At 38.8% G+C, this 25068-nt stretch overlaps 1 protein-coding gene across 2 annotated transcripts in view; it reads left to right on the plus strand.

Moving 5' to 3' along the window:
- Positions 1 to 9915: 9915 nt before the first annotated feature.
- Positions 9916 to 25068, plus strand: part of gabra6b (gamma-aminobutyric acid type A receptor subunit alpha6b) — a 35149-nt gene continuing 19996 nt past the window's right edge. The window contains exons 1-8 of one of the 2 annotated variants that reach the window (XR_004894956.1): positions 9916 to 10455; positions 10613 to 10731; positions 11080 to 11147; positions 12301 to 12521; positions 13116 to 13198; positions 13891 to 14034; positions 14350 to 14502; positions 21383 to 21666. Coding sequence is in view for 1 of the 2 variants with exons in the window: in XM_031303599.2 (XP_031159459.1) it covers positions 10367 to 10455; positions 10613 to 10731; positions 11080 to 11147; positions 12301 to 12521; positions 13116 to 13198; positions 13891 to 14034; positions 14350 to 14502; positions 21383 to 21666 (1161 nt within the window). In the remaining variant the exon portion in view is untranslated. The remainder of the gene's footprint in view (positions 10456 to 10612; positions 10732 to 11079; positions 11148 to 12300; positions 12522 to 13115; positions 13199 to 13890; positions 14035 to 14349; positions 14503 to 21382; positions 21667 to 25068) is intronic. The other variant, XM_031303599.2, reaches the window with a different exon arrangement.

Genomic DNA, 25068 nt, shown 5'->3' on the forward strand with positions numbered 1-25068 from the left:
AGTAAAAAAAAAAAAAAACATCGTCCTTGATATGAATCCACTCATGTTGGGTTTTTATTGATTATTTTTAAATTAAAAATATTGGAATCAATTTTTATTATGAAAATTGAATTAAAATTCTGCTTTGGCCTGATGGGGGGCGTTGTAAAATGCGAATTTAAAAGTCAAATAAAACGCAGTTTGAATTGGGTAGTAATCTTTTTTTTTTATTTATATCCAGTCCCCTTTGCACAAATTTGTGTTAATTGGCCGATATCTACAGGGGGTTGAATTAAAAGAGAGACAAAGATTAGCTTGGCAGCTGCATTTTTTTGGCTTTTATTCACTTAAGAAGCTCCCACACATGTCGAAAATCCAATTAAAATGTTTGTAAAATATATTTACAATATCTTTCATCTTATTACCTAGCATTTTTGTTGCATTGTCAAAATGGTAGCAGCAAAACCTGGGGCAGTGCTTTGTTTAGGGATTAAAAATGGGTCATAATAAGTTTCTCCAAAGAGCTTAATGCTTAGCAATGTACTGATTTAACCTAAGGAAGCACAAGCAAGTGCACAGTTTTGGCAACAAGTTTGTCTCTGGTACAGTGTGTTTTCATGGTTTTCTAGTCTGCCTTCCTTGACATATTACGTCATGTTGTAAAATTTTAAATATGCCTCTGCACAGATGATTTGACCCCTGCAAAGTTTTGTACAGTCATTATATCAAAGTGCTTAATGTCAGACCTCTTTTGTAGCTGACAATATGGCCCACCTCTGTAGCAGTGTTTGTTGTTGTGATTGAATTACTTGAAAGCTTAAGTACTTTTTATAGTATTTACTTTGTCCCGTCTGTATATTTTGTTAATTACAAAGCACTGTAGATAAGTTCTGTCCATTGTACAAACTTTATTTGGCATTTGTTAAAATAACTTAATCAATTTGGTACATATTTACAGTAAGTCTGCCATCCCTCTAAACTGAACAATAAGCTATCTCTTCTATACACTGCCACTGTTTTGCAAACAGGTTTTTTGTAAGACTTAGTACTCTGTAGAGACAGGACAGAGTTAGTATATTGTGCATACAGAATAATGCCGTTAACCAGAGTTAGTGGGGTGCCTGGCTGTGGTGCTACCTGGTTATCCGCTGGTGGCAACAGAGAGGACTCTGGGATTTTACTGAGGAAGTGACTGTTCCTGCTCCGGGGCATGCAGTAAGAGCAGCACCATGGATAGTGCTCATAACATTTGGTACGTCTTTTACTAATGGGCCTGCCACCATGTTTTATATCAATTATGTAATCAACGAAAAATGGGCTGCTGTCAGAATAAAACTCCAAATTGTTTTTCATGCATACACAGATTTTAGTGACTGTCATGAAAAACAAGTCAATCTAAGTAATGTCTAATTTGTGGCACATGGACATGATCACTGTCCATCAAGGCGTTACATATCATGACCTTGTTTAGCATGCATTGCATAGCTTACTAATATTCATCAGAGGGCAAACAGATGATGGAACCACAGAACACTTACAATATTATGAGTATAAAAAAGTTGTATTGTAGCCCTACAGTGTCAGTGGGTTGAGGTTCACATCCCTTTGAAACTGGCACTGAGGCACGCAAATACATATTTTGACCTGCTATGCTATTCTTAATGCCTGATTAACTGAATTGTTCAATAGTCCCAAAACAGCTCTAGCTATCCTCTTTTCTTTCTATCTATGTTGTACTGCATCTTTGCATCTTTGCACAGAGAGGGAATATAAAACATCATGCATTTCTGTCAGTGCAATATCCAGGTTGTCGTGTGCAGATAAACAAAATGTCCACAATGTCTGAGAAAATGTATTTGTGATGTTTCAAAAATGTGCATGTGTAGGCAAGGAGCTTGTGATCTCTGTTGCTCTGTTTGTGTGTGTGTGTGTGTGTGTGTGTGTGTGTGTGTGTGTGTGTGCGTGTGTGCGTGCGTGCGTGCGCATGCGTGCGTGCGTGCATGCGTGCCTGCATGCATGCATGTGTGTGTGTGTGTGTGTGTGTGTGTGTGTGTGTGTGTGTGTGTGTGTGTGTGTGTGTTGGAGAGAGAGAGTGAGACACTGTGCCTGAGTACACAGATAACACATCTCAGTCTATTGTCTGCCATGACATTGACTTTTGCTTCGCAATAAATAACCAACATGGTGGAAAAACGCAATATTTGCACACAATGCCACACACAAGTGTTTAGTTGGGCATAACGTTTGATGTCAAAAGCTTTATGTGTACACATACACACATGCACACACTTTGTCACGGTTAAACTTTGGCACATCCTTGTTAAGTTGTGAGGCTATAATTCTATTTATACCCACCACATGTCTAATTCATGAATGTTTTCTCAATTAAATATTGCTAAAGCTGTTGTAAGACCTCACCAAACATTGGCAAACTAATAAAGCCAATGCAATCAGCTTTTATTTATTTACACATTTCAGGCATGTCCAGAGGGAATGTGGTAAGGGAAGAGGGTGGATTACTTTGCAGTGCTTAATAAACCCCTTCAGTTTGTGGTCTTACTGTGGAGTTTGCACCTGGTCTGTTCTCAGCAGGTAACACCTCCCTTGGATCAACTGTCTGATATCCATCCAGCCTCACAGAGATGGAGCGGCAATATGCCAAAGCACATGGCCTAATACAGTAGCATCATTTCACCCACTTGCTGTCATGGCTGTGTCTTTGAAATGGCCATCAACAGTGTGGAGATCCAATACACATATAAATACATATATTTACAGTTATGTATGTGTGTTTATGTATCTATTTATTTGGCGTTAGTAACATAAATGTGCATTAAAGCTTGGATCTCTAATAAAAAATGACCAAACAACATAAACTTCAACAGTTAACTTCCATAACATTTATAGCATAATCAAACACAATTTACCAGGCAGAGATGAAAATTTCACTCTGCCTTTCTCTGTAACTAAAAACCTCTCTGTATTTCTCTTTTAGGTGTACTGCAATTAGAGCATTGACATTGCTGATTAGAGCCCCTTAACTCAGCAGGAGAGCTCTATTAGGCCTGTGGAAGGCACATTTAAATGATCGCCTTGTAATTATTGACAAGGTGAGGACTTAAGTCTATGAGAAACAAAATAAAACAGTAGAAACCAAAAAACAGTCGACCAGAAAAGTATAGTGTAATTATAGCTGACTTACAGCTGACTGGGACATGACTGACTTTGTTTATTAATAAACTATTTTCCCAAAGCACTTTTTCCTGGACAGGAAATATACTTACAGTCATGCAGTGGTAGAGGAAATAGACAGGTCCTTTGTTTCAGTAACAGTTGCAATTCAGTAAAAACTCCATTTCAAGTGAAAGCCTTATCGTACTTAAGTAAAAGTAAGTATTAATGCAAAATGTACTTAAAGCATCAAATGTAAAAATACTCCTTATGCAGAGTTGAGAATTGCAGTGTAAGCAGCAACTGTAATAGTTTTGGGTAATCTACTGAATAGAAATGCATTGTATTCTAAAACTCAGATGTAAAATCCTAATTTGCTAAATAACTAGTAATAACTTTACTGGAGGCAAAATAGCCCATCAACATAGCCTCAAATGCCACTGGATGTGTCCTGGACTGCAGGGTTTCCATGCAAGCCTTGGCACCACCAGAGGCCTGCTGTTGGCGTGGATCTCCACCTGTCCCTGGCAAAATGTCACCGTGGTGGTTTTGACCTCTGAAGTGTAGATAAGCACGACAAACGAAGTCCATCAGCCAACCCTTACGCCTCATTACCCTCGCTCTACCAGAGGAGGCAGCACCTGCAACCTCCTCAAGGTTGCGGTGTCCTTCCCCGCCTAGTTACCACCAAAACAGCAGATAGTTGGCTGATTCAATACACACTCCCTCTCTTCATCTCTTTCTCAGTCTTTCACTCTGCCCCTGACAGACGTTGGTTATCAGTGCCAGAACTGCTGACAGGAGTCCAGGGTGAGTGTCAGCTTTAACCACAGTTGGAACGGGTGGAAAAATGGAGGGAGAGATAGAAGGAGGGAAGGATAGGAGGATTATTTGAGGGCCTCTGCCAATAGCCCCTCTTTTGGTGTCTTGGCATCAGAAGTGATGATTTAGATGATGACACAGGATGATAACACAGCAGTTGGCCTCTAGTGTCGCAGTTTCACTATGCCACCTGCAGATTACAAAGATCAAGAGCTACTGTGACACAGTGAGGCTGACACTTGATGCCATTCAAAGTGGCACTTTAGTTTCAACATGGCATATCAGCAATTTAAATAAGGGAGAGTTGATACTACGTTGATAGTACAAACTGAGACATATTCCCAAACAACTTGACATTTAGTTAAAAACTCTTTTCTAAAGGTTTGTTTGCTCTCTTTAAGTAAAATTCCAACAAGCAGCCCAACAGTGCATTATCAAGTGAATATAATTATGGAATAAATTCATTGAGATTTTAGGTGAATAAATTGCAACCTTGACGGACAACCAGCTGTTTGGACCAGGTCAAGCTTAATCTGAACAACTCAGTTTGAAGAAACAGCTCCATAGAGTTGGCGAAGTACCACCTCTGCAGGCTCACTGACTTTAACTTGACATTGATTATTTTTCCATAACTACAAGTGGTAACCATAGAGACTGAATACTAACTCTCATTTCTTACATCTGCTGAAGGAGGAATATCATATGCATAGAACAAATTTAGCATCACCTAAATAATTTGTGTTTTCCATAACAAGTGTTAGAAGAACAAAAACATTTAAATCAAAGGATGCATGGCTTCTTTCTTGCACATCATGGTATTTATTGTGTGGTATGTATGTGTGCACCTTTTCTTATTCTCATTATCTTCGAGGTTAAGTTTAAAACTTCAGAGTCAGGATGTTTTTTGTGAAGCGGTTAGTGTGGCTATTCCAGGGGGCTTTGTTTCGTAAATTTCATTAACTATAATGAGAAACAAAATACAGTTGAAGAGGTTTTTAAATTAACACAATTCCCTAGAAATATGCCTGTCTTGACTTCATCAATGATAAAGGGAAATGTTTTTCTGGTGATCATTAATGAATTTCTTTTAGTTAAATGTTAAATGTTTTTGTGAGTGATGACCTTCCTCAAGTTATGCTGCACTGTATGAATTCATGTAGTGATTGTACTGCAACAGTGTTTCAGAAATAAGAAAAAGTGCAAATGAGCGTTTCATCCCCATCTGTGCATGTACGTACTCTTGTATTTGATCATACTGTATATACTGTACATGTGCAAACTATTAATAATAAAAAAATATAGGTTTATAGTATTATGTCTGTGCTTATCTGAACGTGCAAATTTTGTGTCTGCGCATTTACAGTAACGTGCCTCAAGTTTTGCAAGAAAGTTATGTGCCACTTGGAGGAAAGATTGATTATTATATTCATACCATTTACATTACAATAACAAATACAAACCCTGAGGCAATAAAGTTTATTCATTTGACTTTCTGTATTTTTTAACTGCCTTAATTCCATCTCTCTGTGCTGCAGGCTGTTGGCAGCTGTCCAGCACAGTTCATTGTGAAGCTTTTGGCTGCAGTCAGGCAAAAGGTCTTCTTAAGGTTTTTCTTAAAATCAACATTTATTTTATCTTACTATGATATGGTTTTGTCTCCATGGAAACTGCAGAGAATTATTTTTTTCCCTTACTTCGAATCCACTGGAGGTGGTGCAGCACATCATGTCTGAGGAGAAGAGATTTTAAAGAACTACAGTTAGCTGTTGAGGATGTGTGGCTATGGGGGAGAGAAAAAAGGCTATACCCAGTCTCAAAGTTTGTCTCAATGTAGGTCTTAAGCAATAAGTTACTTACGAAGAAGCACTTACAAACACATACTGCATGTTCATCCAACCACTAACACATGCACAATACATAACCTTCATCCTATACATTTATGTTATGTGGGACTGTAACCCCTATCTCCAAACTTTCCACCACTACCTAACCCTTACCCCTAAAACGTTCCTAAATTCAAGTCTTAACCCTAAACCTTTTTCATCAAAACATACTGACGGAACCGTAACTCATACACTAACCTTAAGTTAATTCTAACTTTTCCCTAACCCTACACCTCATTGGAATCACTTTCAGGATCAATGACCAGAAATTCCTCACCTTTCTATTCTTGTGAACACATTTAGCTTTTAATAGTCTAGAAATACCCCCACACACAAACACATTTCACCACACATGCTGAGCTTCTCCTACTGTAAGTGGTTACCATAGATACCACATGCTGAGGCTCATGAAGTACAGTGGGTCCATCTCACATGGGAGCTATCATGTATTTATAGAAGCACTGTGGTGTGGCCAGAAATTAGTTTAGAAATGTACTTTTTTGGGGTATTAACAAGCAATGAAGTGCCGTAGCGTGTAAGAGGTAGCTACTGTGAGCCACGGTGTGCTATGTTAGCAGTGACTTCGAATTATGTGTAGTACTTCAGTGTAATAATAATAAGTTGGATGTTGGAAACGTCTGTGATGCTGAACGTACAGTAAGGCATTCAGAATATTCAGATCTTGAGTCTTTTTTCTGTTTCTTTCTTTCTCTTTGTCATCTGTTTCTGCAGCTTCTTTCTGTCTTCCTCACGGCATGTCTCAGTCTGTTTTCCACAGAAACATTTGAATAACTATCACTGAACAAACAGCTTAACAAAAAAAAAAACCCTTTCTAGTTCTGCCATCTGAGAGCTCCTCATCCTTCAAAAGGTCAGCGAGTTTTGGGAAGTTTCTTTCAATAATCTGCTAGCTCTGCACCAAGCTGCGTGTTATGGAGAATCAAATACAGAATACATATCATGACATGTTTAATTAAATCATATTTTGTTGAATAATTAACTAATTAACAAACTCTGCCTGAGAGCATTTTTTCTTCTTCTTCAAGACACATTGAATTTCGAAATATGTCCCCTTATCTTCCCAAAGTAATTGTTCTTCACAAACTGACATAATTGAATTGCTACCCAGCCTGGCATATGAGGTGTATTGTTCTCAAGGAATGAAGCATACATAATTGCAATCCATCATAATCACTGCGCCTTTTTCATCTCATTCAGACTTAAGTCTAATGAATGGTTCAGTGATTATATTTTGTCGAAATATGTTCTATTAGATATAATGGCCTCTTATTATTTAACATTGTTCACTTGACATGGGCTTTAGAAACTAATGACCAATTACACAGAGGAATGAATTGGGCCAGATGAAATAGAGAATGAGATGTCAGAAGAAGATGTTGGCTATGGCAGAAAAATCAAAATTATTTTTTACATGATTCACCTGAGCTGACAATTATCTATATTGAATTTCAATTAGTAGGATTGTTTTATAATATCATATATAAATACTGTATAATCTGCATTTACAGAGCTCCCAATTTATCCAGTCTAACCATCTGCTTCTCTACTCTCTCAAGCACTTATGTTGGGCTGTGTGCCTGACAGAGCACACTTGCTTCAAGACTTTGGGATCCAGCAAGACAGTAATCCAGTCAGGAAGACAGGCATTGCACTTGAATAGCTGTCTATAAGTCAGTCAGTCTTCCAGCCATTCAAGAGATGCATCTAGCTACTCAGTACACTATTCTATCAATGGGCCATTTAGCTGACAATCAGCGAGCCAGCAAGCCTCTATAGCTAGAAAAATAATCACTATGCTGACAGGAAATAAGGTGGAAAAACAGGCAGACAAGACACAGATATAAGCAATAATGCACATGTGAGTGCACATGTAGCATTCTGATTTAGGTCTTGGCAATCATCTCTAATCTAAACAATATTGTGTGGCTGCAGATGCCTAGTATCATGTCTATGAGTTCAGTATTATACTGTGCTAATTTTGCACAAATGCTGAATGGTCTTTTGTAATAGGTGACATGCCTACAGACCAGAGACTTATAATGACTGTGTGGGTGTGTCCAGTGCATGGTACTTAAAGCTACCAGCTAAAGAGATGGATTAAAAAGCAATAGCTCTTGTCCATGTCATGTGAGTGTGTACTCTATGTGTATACACTATACACATGGGTTTGTGCATGCTTGTGATGTTCGAAGCAGTTGCAAAGCATGCTAAGCACATTCCCACCAATGAGGGGAAGAAAAAGTTCACTCTTTCCTGGGCATGTTCATCCACAACCTCATCTAGTGCAAGCAAAGTGAATCAGGTCAGGAGCCTTTCATGGTCAGTGCGCTGTGGTTTGTCAGATGAGCTGACCTCACGGTTGATAAGATCAAGTTGATCACAGCATTAGGGTCAGATTACTTTGTCTACCAGCAAGCCAGCAGAGAAGCTGTAACATCAATTTGTTTACAAATTATATGAGATTCATTCTCAATTGCCACTACAACTGCTTCTACTCCAGTATGTACAGTATAAATGACTACTGCTGCTTCATCTCCTACATGCTTGCTACTGCTATTACTATGTCTACCACTCCTACTATTCCTGCTGCTATTCCCCCTAAACTGCTACTTCTACTCCTACTACTGTTTTTTTTCTTCTATTGCTACAGCTCTCAGATGGTGGGTTGCAGTGGATAATGAGAAAGAATATCTAAAGGTATTTGGTTTGATCCCCCAGTACACCCAGAAAGGTTACATATGTCCCTGAACAACACACCATACCAAGCAACTCCTCTAGTGTTGCACCACAAGAAGCTGTTTCACTGTGACTTCTTCAAAGAAATGCATACACTCTCTGTTTGTGTGGAACTCTTGGAAATGTAAATTCCAGTTACTTTATATTAACTTAAAATCATGTGGAACCATCCAGTTTTACTATGACTATAGATTAAAACCTATCAGTACAGAAAACCAAGAGGAATCTTTTCATTCATCAATAATGTCTAATCTTTGAAAGGAGTAACACTGGATGCCCTTGATCTGAAAATGATCCATTGTTGTCTGTGTATAATTTAAATCATATTTTGAGATCATTATATAACGTGTGTTTTGAGTACAATGAGACCAGAGTTGAAGGATTATGTTGCATAATCAGTCTCCACATTTTAATGCTGTCAGAAGAATTTCCTATATTTTTTTTCTCCCTCACTTGAATTATTGATAACATCACTATGATACCACTTATGATGAACAAGTAATGTGCTAAAATAATGTACAGTACTCTAGTGATAAATGGAGGCACAATGTAGTGAGGACACTTGCTGAAGCTTGATTTTCCAACATTGGCTCTTTGATTTGTTTCTTCTTCTTTTTTCAGTTTAAGGTTCAGTTTAGGTTAAGGTAAGTTATGTTTAGCACAAGGGTTATAATTAGCATTTAAGTCACAAATGGTAGTTCAGTCAAAAGATACCTCCCACACAGTGTTTGCTTTAATGCTTAGTTGTTAACCAACATTTTGATCTAATAATCATCATATTCAATTTACCACTCTTTTCACCCAACCTATAAACTATCAAAATGCGACAAATTCCACGTTTGCAATTGGCCAGCATTCCCCATGTCACATCCATCAGCTGATGGCTGTGCACACTGCTAGCTGTGCCACTGAAAGGGCAACTTTACTGGGCACCAGTGAAAATGATGCAATTTCAATTGTGTTTTTGCAACAGAAATAAAGTCATCGCTGTAGGAATAGCTGACTTCATGTGGTTTCCCCTTGCTCTTTGTCTATGGATAGTGTGAGTTTGAAGTTGCACTAAATGTATCTACCACCTACTCCACTCAACCATCCAACCACTTTATGAATCACAGTTCACCATGCTTTATCTCTAGTAGCAATTTTCTGTCTTTGTATGGCCAAGCACTGTGGTTTCATACACACACACACACACACACACACACACACACACACACACACACACACACACACACACACACACTCACTCAGGGGTAACAAAAGCTTAGAAGGCAGTCGCAAAATCATATCATTTAAAAATTATACTGCATTCAAAAAGGTCACTTGGTATACTGCCCATTGATATAATAGTACTGTATTTGCGCAGGCTCTCTTCTTCTACTTCTCCCTGCCCTCTTTCTTTCTATTTCTCTCCATCGCTCTTTTCTCCTCAACATCCTTAATCAAATAGGCACAGTAACCGTCATTATCTCTATCAAACAGAAACCTTTTTACTAAATATTCAAGTTGCTCTTGAGAACAGTGTATTTCTTGCTAAATGCCTTGTTGGGTTAATGTGAATGTTCGTCCCTCCTCTTCACTCGCTTCACTCTCTTAAAAACTCTTCAGGTTTTTCCAACTGAGCGATTCTGAGGCGGGCGCAATCGCACTAGAGGGGAAGTCAAGTCGTGCTGGACTGGCGCGATATCCTCGCACGGTTTTACAACTAAAAGAAGACCTGCCCCGCGTTTAATCATGCTTTTAAATGATGGAATATGCTGATTTTAAAAGTTGACCAGGGATTTCTAGTTGTGGGGTGTTTGCGAGGCATGGCTTTCCTTTTAACTTGCTTGTTTCTGTCTTGGTGAGTATGACAACTCTTTTCTCTGCATGTTCTCGGACCTTTACGCACGGGAACCAAAGACTGTGGATGGATGTGTATTTGAGAAACTTTGTATTTGTAACTGTTTTATTATCTGTTGGAATAAGCTTTCATTTGTGCATATGTACTTTAATGACAGTGCGAGCAGTGTTTGGGGAAATCAGCACGTTGATACCAATATCTATTTGGATAACATCACGCGCATATTGGATAGATTACTGGATGGCTATGACAACAGGCTACGACCTGGATTTGGAGGTATGCTATTGACCATGTCGTATTGTTTTTTAAACGATATTGCCTCATACATTATTGGATCAATGTTCCTTTTCTTAGAAGATTAAGTTTTTCTCCAGTAGTTGTGTGTGCCTCATTTTGCTGTTGTGCTGTAATGGTTCAAAACTGTGTATTGTGTATATACAATTATGATACAATACCAGCTAACAACTGAAAACTGAGTTTGAGAATCAACTCAGAATCAATTTCATGTCCTCTATGCATAGGCTACACATAGCTTTATTTGTACACTGCTTTATATTTTGAAAAACATTAAAATGTCTGTTTCAAAGTTTTGTATCAAAGCAACTACTTGTCCTTCTGCTGTAGGTCCAGTTACAGAGGTCAAAACTGACATCTTTGTTACCAGCTTTGGTCCGGTTTCAGATGTTGAGATGGTATGTAAACCAGGCTGACTACTGAAATACAGATACCGTATGCACAGGCTAATTCACTGGCTGCCTACACATGCATGTGTATCATAACTTGTCAATGTAGATGTCAATGTATGAACACACAATAGAATATGTACAGTTTTCCCGGTAACTTCTTGCATATAGCATAATGCACCCCCCCCCAGCCTTCATTATTCCAGCATTTGGGCATGATGTCATTAGTGCAGCTTAGGATTTTAATCTGGTTGACAATCCCCCCCATCTGAGAGAGAGAGAGAGAGAGAGAGAGAGAGAGAGAGAGAGAGAGAGAGAGGGAGAGATGTGGCTGATGTTGGGATGGGATAGGTTTGCTACTCCTGTCATGGGATAGGCTGAGCGCTGTATGTCTGTTGCCCTCTACACTGCTCAGGCTTTAGGCTTTCACTGCATCTAAAGCCTACTTGAACTGCCATGTGATAAGCTGGTGGCAGTTCTATAGAGATGCATGTAAAAGGCTCTTCAGGGCAGCAAGGCCATCCATTTGATCAAAGGGCATCCTAGACTTTATGCTGACTCTGTAGATAAATAAACTTTTTTCACGTTTAATGATTTTATCATCAATCAGTCATGAATTCACTTTATTTTCATACCGTGCAATCCATCGAAAATAAGAAGAAATATAAGATGAGCTTATAACGTGTTGAAAACATATGTTTTATGTCTTGGTATCTGTTTGAGTTGCATTGTCTTGTAAATAAATGTAATATACATGACAAAGAAACATAATTCTAGGGCTGTTTTTAGAATATTACAGTATATCTGTGTCTCTACGTGTTAGTAATATCTTAAAATCCGATATCTATCTAAAAAGAAACAACAACAAATAAATGTCTTGATTGTGAAAACGATAAATACATGGAAATATATGTTTTAAATTTCATTAGTACTAGCAGAAATAGTAAAATAGTCCAGAAATGATACCAAAAAAACAGACTACATTGCCAGTACTCGTTCCATCAGGCCCAACAAAAAACATGGCTCACAAACCCATCTGCCATTCTCTCTGGGGGTAGTGGAGATAGTAGCTGCAGGAGCAGAAGCAGCACCAGCAGTAGAATTGGTAGTAGTAGCAGTAGTAGTAAATAAATCCTTAACCCACACTCTAACCTCCATCCAGGAATACACCATGGACGTATTCTTTCGTCAGACATGGATCGACGAACGGCTAAAATTTGAAGGCCCCATTGAGATCCTGCGGCTCAACAACCTGATGGTCAGCAAGATATGGACGCCGGACACCTTTTTCCGGAATGGCAAGAGGTCGATCTCTCACAACATGACCACCCCCAACAAGCTGTTCCGCATCATGCAGAACGGAACTATCCTCTACACCATGAGGTAACAGTGCTGGACAGTGATCTCCAAGCCCAGCCAAGACCGGAATAGAGCACAGACCTGGAAAGCAAATCAAACAAACACACATCCAAGAATATGCACAGACATAAAACAAAATGAAGAGTGCCATTCCAAAAAACAAGATATGGGCCATCTGATACTGAAAACAGGCCTGGAATGCAATTCAAACAAACATGACTCCGGCTTTGTTCCAATGTAGCATTAAAAAATTCCCCTTCAATTACTGATGGCAGGAAAACATATTTTTTTAAATAATAAGAATATTTAAGTGGAGCAACTTTAGTTTAAAACATGAATGATTAAGTTAAAGAGCTTTATTTGATACTTATTGTTAATTTGTGTCATTAGTAACCTTTGGGAGAGCTACATATGTTGCCATTATGCAAAATACCTATTCATCTCTACAGAGTTCACGCATCCACTTTACATCAAATATTGATTTTGGTTTGTACAGCCAATGTACAGCATGGTACCACAATGACTGGATCCAGGGTAAAATAGTAGTCATTACTGAGCAAGTAAGAGACTATCAAAAATAAATCAAACACCCTTTCCAACTCTTCTCTATTCCGACAGATTAACTATAAATGCGGAGTGTCCCATGCGTCTGATGAACTTCCCGATGGACGGCCATGCCTGCCCGCTCAAGTTTGGGAGTTGTGAGTTTGTTTTTTGTTAAGTCCTCACTGGTCTGACAGATGGTGTCACTCTCAGGTGATCACTCTGTCACTGAGTAACTGACTGTCCGACAGAATTTATTTAAAGATTTAATTTTCAAATGTTGCTAACTACATTTGGGGAACTGTAAAAAAAAAAAAAAAAAAAATCAATGCCAGCATTTCCTCATTCAATATCTGTCAAGTGTATAGAAGACTGGGCCTGCAAAAATGTGAATGAAGTAAAATTAAAATCTAAAGGTTATCTCTAACTCCCATAATTTTGTACCCGCAATAACACCAGCGATTTGCTTCTCTCTCCTTAAATGATGGTTGTATTCACTTAAATGTTTTCAAAAACATGAATATGCCAGCTTTATCTTTTTCTTTGGCACAACCATAATGTTTTAGTTCATTGTTCAGCCATTACATGTGCATGTTTGTTTTTCAGTGTTATTTGTTTGTTTGAATGCTTATTTATTTAATAGTTGATTTACAGAATGGAGACAAGTAGGTCAGTTTTGAAAGCCAGAAACCAGGCAGCAGTAATCATCTTTGTCCCTTTATCTGTTATTCTCTCAAAGTGTCAAAAGTTTCTTTGCACTTTGTGTCCCAAATTATAAAAAAAATAAAAATACTTTTTTGAAATGGTGGGTGTCTAAGTTTTAACAAAGTTCTCCATTCATCCTGTCTAGATGCTTACCCCATCAGCGAGATTGTATACACTTGGAAGAAGGGTCCTCTGTCCTCTGTGGAGGTGCCACAGGAATCATCTAGTTTGCTGCAGTACGACCTCATCGGTCAGACAGTGTCAAGCGAGAGGCTGAAGTCCAACACAGGTGATAGAGATAAATAGAAATGTGCTCAGAATTATGTTGTCCAATGTGCAGTGTGGGTTGATATTACCCTCTCCAGGTCACTATCTCAAAGCTCTCTTAGAGTATGTGGTTTTGACTTTTGATGTGAGGTGTGACATGTTTTTTAAAGGTTTCTCTGGCATTAGGTACTATATTGTTTAGTTTAATCTAAGATATCTTTGAAAAAATACAATCATGTTATAAAATAATATGTATGCAATCAAAATGTTTGAACTACTACTTCTGTGTCTACATATAACATTACTGATTTGCCTGATTTGTTCTTTACTCTCTCAGGTGAATATGTCATCATGACAGTCCACTTCCATCTGCAAAGGAAAATGGGCTTCTTCCTGATTCAGACTTACATTCCCTGTATTATGACTGTCATCCTGGCCCAAGTCTCTTTCTGGATTAATAAGGAATCAGTTCCAGCTCGGACTGTGTTTGGTAAGATTTCTTTAAATGTATTTATATGCTCTATAAATTCCAGTGTACGTTTAATGCAAATTTTCAAGTGAAAAGGGACATTGATGCAGCCTGAAGGAAATGGAAGAACATGTGCTGCACATTTGCTTTCCTGCTGGGATGGAATCATTTTGAAAAGGAATAAAACATTCTAATTTTAGCTGCCAATAACTGCAAAACAATAGCTTGCAAATAATGTAGGTGTTATCTTAGCAAAAAGTATTTTCAGTTGTTGTTTTTTAGGGGTCCAAGCCCGAGGGGGCATGGGAACCACGTAATGCAAGGCAACGCGGTTCACATCTCCAGCGGAGCTGTGGAACCCTATTGTTTTTCTACTGATTTTTTTCTTCCATTATTATTCTTCTCTGCCTAAAACTCCGACTACAGCCTAAACCGTACATGGTGGGGGGTTGCCGTTTAAAGGACTGGTCCGAAACTCCGCAAGGACCTCAGGTGCAAAAATGTACCCACTTCCACCACTAGGTGGCACTATAGCAGAAAAAAACGCGTTTGGCCCTATAACTCCCACACCGTACACCGGACATTTAAAAGCCATATATCCACGTGTTTCCTGGATCCAACTGAATCACGTGATATAGGCCATGGCCATTTCCGCCTAGACTTTTATGCGTGAAAAATGGCGATTTATCAAAAACCTACTTTTTCGATCTCCTCCTAGACCATGCGACCAATCTGTACGAAACTTGGACCGTAGCATCTCCAGACCGACCTGCCAAAAAGTTAATAAAAACAATTTTTAAAGGATAAAAATTGCGCATATTACGCACGAACAAATTTGTATAGCTAACTATTAAAACACCAACTTTGCCATATCTCAGCCAAAATAAATGCTATCAACGCCAAACTTTAGATTCTTGTTTGACATGACACACTGGAGGTCCCCCACGCCTTTTACGAAAATTGGTCACCAGGGGGCGCTACAAGTACAAAAAGTTTATATCTCATGAACGGCTCATCCGATTTTTACAAAATTTGATGGGTACCATCTAGGGACACTCCTGAGGCCATCTCTAGAGTGGGGTACTGAGGGGTCAAAGTGGGACCCAAGTCTAGATTCACCACTTACACTAATGTGAACAACTTTAAATTTACAGGGTAGATAGACAATAGGTCATGGACCACACCTACCAAGAATTACACATGTGGACCACTAGGTGGCGCGATAATGTGTTTTTGCCTTTAACTCCCACTTTACACATCACACATTAGAAAACCATACATCCACGTGTTCCTTGAATCAAGCTGAATCACATGATATAGGCCACGCCCATTTCTGCTCAAAAGGTTTTTTGCAATATCGCACAATGTGCAAAACCTACTTTTTCGAACTCGTCCTAGGCCGTGCGACAGATCAGCACGAAACCTGGTAGGTAGCATCTCCAGATGGACCTGACCAACAGTTACTCAAGGAATTTTGCTACGTTAGAGTATGCGCATTTGATGACCAAACTAATTTTCCTAGCTAGCTACCACACACATATTCATATCATATCTCGGCCAAATTAAATGTTATCAGCGAATAACTTGGGAGCATTGTTCAACATCACACTACGATGCTCTGTACCACATTTGGTGAAGATCGGCCTCTAGGGGGCGCTATAAGCAACATGTATTTGTTTTGGCCAATAACGCAATGCATTTAAATGGGAAATTTCCAATTGCAATATCTCTTCCACAGTAAATGCAATCAACACGAAACTTGTGTTGCTCGTTCGGCATGCCGCTTTGAGGCTCGGTAACAAATTCGGCAAAGATCAACCATTAGGGGGCACTATAATCAACGTAGACCAGTTTTGGCCCTTTTACTCAATCGATGTTAATGGAATATTTGCAATGGGAATGTACCACAGACCTTGCAGCTCACACTTCTCAATATTTACTGATGTTTGCCTCCTACCTTTACATTTTTGTTTTTACTTTTGCATGCTCCCCTGTTTTTTTACAATAAACAAACTTCTTAACCCACCTGACAAAGTTTCTACAACCTTCACAGTGGACAAATGCAACTCTTTTCTCTCACTTTTTCAATCCAAAACCTACACCTGCCTCTCCCCCTCCACCCTCTCGGTCACTCTCTCATTTCTCTCTGCTGTTCCCTGTGGTCAGGGGGATTAAGAAGTTTGGTTATTGTAGATAATTCTTAAAGGTAGTCTGTATATGCATGGAGGTGAACTTTTGACCGCTACGTTTGCAACGGCGACGTACCGCAGACTTCGCTGCTCGCGCCTCTCGATATTTACTGACGTTTGCCTCCCCGCCACCCGGCTTCGGGTTTCGCTTTCGCGCGCTCCCCGGGGCGTCGGGGGCGGCTGGCGTGGGTGGCTTGGGCCCCGTTATAACTGCTTGCAGTTCTAGTCATGATTGCAATTACTTAAATTCACTGAGTAGAACAAGTCAGTTGGTAATTTCTAAAGCTGTGCCTCTGATGCATCATCCAGTAGTTCTCGTAGTTCTGATAAATCTTAGTCTTACATTTATATGTTGCAAGAGTTTATATCAATTATTTGTTTTTACTGTTTTCAGCTGTTAAAGTCTTCAAGTATCCTAAACTCAAATTAAAATGTATCGACTCACCACCCACTGTTTGACCTCAGTGTGAGTCTAGCTCTGCAAACTTTAAGCAATCATACTTTTCTCTATTTACTGCACACTGATTGGTTTGAACTACACAGACTACTCCTTAAAATACAACCTTTTGCAAGAGAACAAAGACAGACACAGTCATCAATCAACAGTATGTTTTAACCTTTATTTCATTATGTCTATTCCTCCTTTGCTGGGCTGGAGATGAATTAATTGGGAATACAATTTTTTAAATTTGTCATGGAAGGGCAGAGAGAGGGAGGACGTTTACTTGGCCATCTTCCGAGCACTCACAGGTTCCGCTTGCTCACATTACATTACGCTACAGTTGCCACCAAGCTCTAGCCTCGGGAGCAGAGAGGGTGAGACACACTGAAGAGAGACGGAGAAAGTGAGACTGAGAGGAATGAGAGAGACAAAAAAACAGGGACAAAGCAAAGAGGAAAACATGGGGAAAGTGTGTAGAAATTCCTCTCCTTTTTTATTCCATTTTCCTCTTATGATAATTTTTAACAAACTGCAGCTGAGCGGAGTAATATTGTTGGCCCTTGTAGATTATGGTTCTGTAGTCTGTGCTTGTCTTTGGAAGCAAGCCAGCGCTCCAACGAGCCTGCGCAGTTCTTCAGAGAATAGATCCCAATCATTAGTATAAGCGTGAAAGTTGAGGCCCCATGCGGGAAGCACATCTGTGGCATCTCATTAACCTCACTCATACTGCTGTTTTCATTTTACTAAGTGTTGGGTATAGGATTACAAAAACAGCTCGTTCTCTTGATTGGCTGTTGTTAAAAAGGAGCGCTGGGCAAAGCTCCACACTGGGTATTTTAGCAGAAATTGTATAGAGAAAATCAAATACCACATAATGGATTTTTTATGACGTAAGGCCAAACTTTATCTTCAAACAGTGATGTTTGTGTCTTCAATTAAAGTGCCATGCTTATGAGCTCTTCAAGTACTTGTTCCAGAAGGTAGTTGCATATCCTTCTGGTATAAAGGACAGCAAGCAATATATATATATAAACATTATCTGAGTAAGTTGCATTAATGCTGTTGATAGTGCATGTGAGAAAGAAAATTTGCTATGATTGCTATATGGATGTGCTCCACCCAGACAGTACATTAAGTCATAGTATGATGTGTGCTGAATTGTCAACAACCTCTCTAAGAGCTGAAAGTCCCTTGAGCACAAGTTGCACAGACTTAATTGAGTGTGGCCTAATTTGTACCTTGCTTTTTTGCTTATAAAAGCACTTAAATGCCCCAAGCATTTCATTTCTATCCTGTCTTTATACTTCATCCCCCTCCCTCCTACACTTTTTCTTTCTTTCTGTTTTTTCTCTTTCTCTTGCCTCTTCCTCCTACCCCTGACAGGCTTTCTTCCCATATCCCTCCTCCCCTTTGCAATCATTTAACTTGTGGTTGAGCTTGAGACAGTCAGCGTTGACTGGCTATCGGAGGAGCTGTTAGCTTTCACTGTTTAAGTGGTGTGTACAAAATGCTTTTGAGACATTATTGGGTGCATTAAATCCCCGATAAGTTCCTACTCTGCTAATGAAATTTGCAAAACTACAGTGCACATTTGGTAAAAGCATGGGCAGCAGTGTTCAATGGCCCCTTTTCCCTGCTTGCTTTAGCTTGATGAAAGTGAATTAGATATGTATTTTGTTAATAGGCCATTAAAAGAGATGTTCATTGTCAGCATATGTATCTGACTTAATAAGGTTGGAATCTAAGCAAGATAGAGGAAAATCATTTTCCAGTGATGAAGAGTCATTTTTCTAGAGGCAAAATAGCACTTCATATTTATTTTTGTTGTGTTTTGATAGGTTGACACTTTAAAATTGCTTCTAAAATGAATCTGTCATGGATCTTTTGTGTTAATTTTAAACTATCACCTATTCAAGAGAATGTATGAATGGCCTCAGATCTATACAGTGTTTTTTCTTAGTTTTCTAAACTTTGAGGCAGTGCTCGAAGGGGTCTTTGCTGTCTGTGCTTTAATCTGGAACTATAGACAACTTTAGACAAACTTTTGACAGACTTTGAAAAGCCCAGTGCACTCTTGAGCTGAGGAAACCATGTTGCTTTCACTCTTCCACCTATTCATTGATACATAAGTTTTTTCTTCTTTTCCACGCATCCGTTCTCCAGTCTGTTTATCTTTTTTATCATCTCAACTGGAGCTTGTATTGTGAGATACTTATTAACAGATAAACAAATATAAGCATGCTTTGTGGCTTGTGTCTGGGTCAGCTTACTGGATGGCTTTCTTGAGAATGTTTACAGGTATTTGGTTTCTTTTATTGCCATGCCAGTGCGGGGGCATGGTTTATTATGCTTTGGTAAAGCTAACTGGGCTGAAATACAACATGGCCTGACATTCTATACCATCAAACATAACTGCTGCCATGTGTCAAAGATAATCCTTGGGAAAATCAATTGTGTACACACTGCAATTCATTTTTACTTAAGTTTGTATGTAACTAGGTTATGCTTGCCACGGGATTCAAGTGAAAGAGTAGACATAAAAACTAAGAGTAAGATATCAATCTCATGCACCCCTGTGCTTATTGTGCATTTGTATTCACAAATTTATTCTTCAGAAAATCACGTTATCATAGTATGATAGTATGATCACGTTATCATAGTATGATAACGTGATTTTCTGAAGAATAAATTTGTCAGACCGGTTTGTCAATAGAAGTGTTTCTATTCACATATTTGAATGAGAATTTTGAAGTGTTGCATTAGAAAATCTGTATGGAAATGATAAAATTCGATAAAACTGTTTTTCAAACAATTGTGCAAAAAGGTTTCTATGCTCACTTTATGGTGTTTTTGCCTTCGTCGAAAAAGAGTTGTTACACTAAATGGGATGTGGAAACGTCTTTGCCGAATAAGTTCTGAAGTTGCAAATATTTAACTCACATGAATGATCAGCTGTCTTCCTGGATATTCACAAAACATGTCTTTGTCTCCGGACAGCATGAAACATGACCAGTACTAGCTGACATGAAAGAACAATTCAAATTTGCCTATTTGAACTAAATTCCTGAAGACCGCTAAAACAATTTCTTCCCTTGTAGATGGGTTAGATGGCCAAGCCGACTTGTTTTGTTTCCTGGTTCGCAACCTCTACTTATTCTACTGTGTTTACTGTCAGATTACTGTTTGTTTGCTCATAGACAGTTGATGAAAATGTGTCAATTTTGGCATTTATTTTTTGCGACTTTTCAAAAGTTGGCTTAAAATTTGCTTGACAATTGAATGGAGACACGGAAAATGACTCACTGCGGTACATGCTGAGACCTCGCTAGAAAGTAGCTTTGAATCATCTCAGCAGCATTGTGGTCTAATAAATCCTGAAGTCATGAGTGCGTCAACTGCTATCATCTCTGCAATACTAATGTGATCAGAGACATTATTTGCCAGATGGTATATTTTGCTAAGAGAGTTGAAATCGCTTTTTCCAAAGAGATCCTGCAGTTATGTTTGCTGCTTAAATGATAAAATAGCTTTGGTGAGAATACCTGCTATATTTGATCTATTGATTTAGAGAAAAGACACTCCAAAGTCAAATGACAGACTGAAAAATAGCTATTCATACTCAAGTTTTTTTCTAATATACAGTGTAACATTACATTTCTTTGTGTATGTTTGGGCTGTGTGTCTAAATCAAGCTGATTGCAATGGTCTCTCATAATCAACCTCTACATTGTTATTCATTGGCAAACATTTCCAGGCGTTCAGTCATATGATGGTTTCTCAAAAACAGAAAATGAAATACCTTCATACTCTCACACTCAACATTCATCAACTTCCTTCATACTGTTCTGGAACATTACTATTAAGACTGAGAGTAAAGTTCATGGTGAATAACCACTGTCGAACCATGTATTATATATACCTGCTTATTCAGTGCAGGATTGTGGCATGTTTTACTAGAATAATGATAATATAAGTATCAAAGATCACGTCAAGAGTACCTTGATATTTTTGTCCTCATCAGAAAGGGGTCACCAAATGAAGTGTCTGTTTGTGTGCAGTTTAAACAAACAAATCTCTGAAGCAAATAAACGCATTACAAAAAAATGTCAAATTATTCCTATAAGACAAAACCAGTTTCAGCTTACATATTGCCACAGTATACCAAAACAGTAAATACAAGAATAAAGACAAGCCTGTCAATACCACAGTAAGATAAGATGTGAAATTGAGAACAGTACATTTCTAACTTCTGTCTCCTCCCTGTATGCAGGTATCACCACTGTCTTGACCATGACAACACTCAGTATCAGCGCTCGCCACTCCCTCCCCAAAGTTTCTTACGCCACAGCCATGGATTGGTTCATCGCTGTTTGCTTTGCCTTTGTCTTCTCCGCTCTGATTGAGTTTGCAGCCGTCAACTACTTCTCCACTCTGCAGGCCAACCGGGAGCTGAGGAAGGCAGCAGCCATGAAAGTGGCGGCCCAGGAGTCAGCAGCTGCATCTGCAGCTGCAGCTGCGGCTCCAGCCACAGGGAGCGACGGAGAGGTTTCCTCAGTAAGTCTGCCCCACTGTTTCGCACTTGTTGTGTTTACATCATAGACTGTATAAAATCTGGACGTGACGTCACCCCAAGGTTCATGAAGAATCAAAATAAAGCTTAAAGTGGGCGGCTGTCACCATCTTGGCAGTGCCTGACGTCAGCTAATCCAAAAATGGGCAAATTGATGGAAAGTGCAGGAGCTGAGGCGGGCTGAATGAAGCCTACAGTCTATGTTGGCTCTAGGTGGTGGCAGCCTATCTGCCACTCAAAGCAGAACACCCCTAGTTATGCAGAATTGTAATCCTTATTATAAATCACCCCCCCCCCCCAAACATGTTTATTTCTGCTGTAAAGTTGGGCTTTTTAACATGGGGGTCTATAAAGGTTAACTCCCTTTTGGAGCCAGCTTCAAGTGGTCAATCTATGAACTGCAGTTTTTGGCTTAATTTTTCTCAGCACCGGAGGTTGCCGCTTGGTTTACGTGCATTGACAAATCAGATAGCTCAAGTTCAAACCTGTGTAAATTCACGCTTAAGAAAGGGAACCAGCTTTTCAATAAAAAAAAAAAATAATAATAAAAATTGTCAACAAAATGTAAATATTACTAATATCCATGGTCCCGGTAATTTATGTATCAGTCAAAGGATAGCAGGTGAAACACGTTACAAAAATTGGTGCTGCACCAAACTGACTTTTTCTCCTGTGGTACCAATGTGGCACCAGGTACTCAAACGCTTACCTTTTTTCTCTATTTTAAAATCTGTAAACCTCACTGTGTGGAACTGATTAAAATAGTTATTCTGTGTCACTTTCGACTTGTCTTATACATGTAGGTTACATGCGGCGGTAGGACTACTGATGCTGTGTACAGATACATACCTTAAAAATTGCACTGAGTTGCTGTGATAAATGATGATCAGAGCTGATGCTGCACTCACAGGAAAGGAAAAGGGCTTCACTTGGCCTCATTACATGCCTCTACATCTCCTCATCAAACCACTTCACTTGCTCCACCACACTTCTGTCTTTTTTCACAAATCTAAAGTGAGCTGCTAAATAACAAAACTCTTTGCAGGGCTTTTACATTCATTTGCTGAAAGTTTGTTGTTGTCACGTCAGTACTCGTTTTCTGAGCCGTTCTCCTTTATTGGACTTTGGCAAAGATGTACGAACCGCAATTCCAATGAAGTTGGGACGTTGTGTAAATTGTAAATAAAAACAGAATACAATGATTTGCAAATCCTTTTCAACATACAGTATATACAATTGAATACACTACAAAGACAAGATATTTAATGTTCAAACTAAATTAATGTTCAACTTTATTGTTTTTTTGCAAATATTCACTTTTTGAATTTGATGCCTGCAACATGTTCCAAAAAAGCTGGGACTTCATTGGAAATGGGGTTTGTATTTTCTCCATGTAATGTTTGGGGACATGAAATGCCTAAATTAGAAAAGGCATACTGAGTCCAAAACGTGAGCTGACCACCAACACACACATTAATAACGTGCCACCGCCTTTACGTTAAGATTCAGTGAAGTACATGCAGAAAGTGGTGGTTTAGTATCAGCAGTCACTTTGCACATCAAAATTTGTTAATCCCAGCAAATGAATAGAAAACAGATTTTTATGTGGATCAGTCACATCTGGCTGATGTGAGGCTAAACTATAGTTGTTTACATTTTTGTGAAATTGCACCATGAAAGGTCATGGTGCACTAGCTAAAAGCAGTTCCTATTTGCACTGTAACCATTGGTATACATATTCCAGCAGTATGCATATTATTCATTATTCATTCTGGTTAGACTGAGTCATTTGGGTGCAAAGTGTTAACCCAAATAAGAGAGAATTTTGCCATATAGCCTGCTGTACTACTATTCTGGATGTTTATATGTAATCTAGGCCTATCAACTCATCGTGCCTTTCATCTTTGTGGTTTGACTTTCTCAGTTGTTGTCTCTTGCTAAGCTTGTCTCTGTTTCTTCTCCTATCTGTCTTGTTCTGTTCGTTTCTGCTGTTTACGTAAATCCGTTCTCAGCTCTTTGTCTATATATATATAATTTTAATCTTAAATGTTTGACTCTTTTTCAATTAAAATTAGGCATTATGATATTGGCATAACATTTAAGACAGCTGTGATGCAAAGACATAAAATATATTGTGGATCAAGGAAAAGAAAGCAATTATAAATATAACACACGGTGATAAAAGTATCAATAGTGAACATCAAAGAAAATGTATATAGGCGTGTGACTGTACATAGGCATTCATGTCACAAGCTCCATATGTGTTAATTTTATGTTATACATATGCTTACTGTATAGGTTGTTAAAGGCAGATGTTTGTTGACAGATTACTTATTATTGGTCTGTCTTGCCTTGTGGCAGCAGGTAACATTCTGAGCTGCTGAGTCCTGCAACAGAAAATGAAGTTTGTTTATCATGAAGAATGGTCATAAAGCATGGACTAGCTTTTACAAAACTTTTGTTATATATGTCTCTTGTGTTTCTATATGTTGGCCATGCACAGAATAAATCACTTTCAGTGTTTTGGTGGCAGTGCTTTCATCTTTTCAAACTCTTTCAATCGCTGGTTAATTGTTGTTAACTCACTGTTTTGTTAAGTTTTTCCTTCCATTCCAGTTGAATGTCTTTGTTAAGGGATTGGTGCTGTGTGATTTGTTTTCTTCTTTCCATTGTGGACTGAACTCTTCTTTCAGTCAGGAACACTCTTGTCATGGATTTAACCATTTATTACAACAAATGGAAATACAGTTATGCTTGACGCTGATGGCGCCGCTCTTGAGAATGCTCCCTGGAAAAGCCAAGCAGCATGCTAAGCTGAAACAGTGAGCGCTATGCAGAAACCCCCTTGGGTATAAAAGAGTGAGCCAAAAGAAAGACATTGATCGTCACTGTTGCAGGGATCAGTGAGGAGGAAGTCACATTTAAAAGGATCGCCTTGATGTGAGAATGGTTTGGAAAGATTGTTTTGTGTCTGATAGGAATGATAATTAAATCAGCAGGTGTATGACTTACGTGACCTGCATGAACTTACACTAAACTTAATTTATTAATTTAATTTTCAAATGTTTTGATGAATGAGACTGGTCTGTGCCTCTAAGGCCGACTGGCTGCAGCCTACTGGTCAGTGTGGTGAAGGTCTTGGCCAGCTGTTTCAGTGGTTCTGAATCCACTACACATAGCAATGATTACACAGGATTGGATTTGGTTCTGCCAGATTTAGATGTCATAATTTTCTACTTTCTGGCCCCTACACAAAACTGCACTCCCTCTTTTACAATATATATATATCATCCATCATCCCTCTCTCCCAGTCCTCTATTCTGCCCTGTAACTGTGTGATAAACACAGCCTGACACGAGAAGACAGCCAGTGGCTCTATGAACGAT

The sequence above is a fragment of the Sander lucioperca genome, chromosome 13 (assembly GCF_008315115.2).
Source record: "Sander lucioperca isolate FBNREF2018 chromosome 13, SLUC_FBN_1.2, whole genome shotgun sequence".
In the NCBI taxonomy this organism is placed as follows: domain Eukaryota; kingdom Metazoa; phylum Chordata; class Actinopteri; order Perciformes; family Percidae; genus Sander; species Sander lucioperca.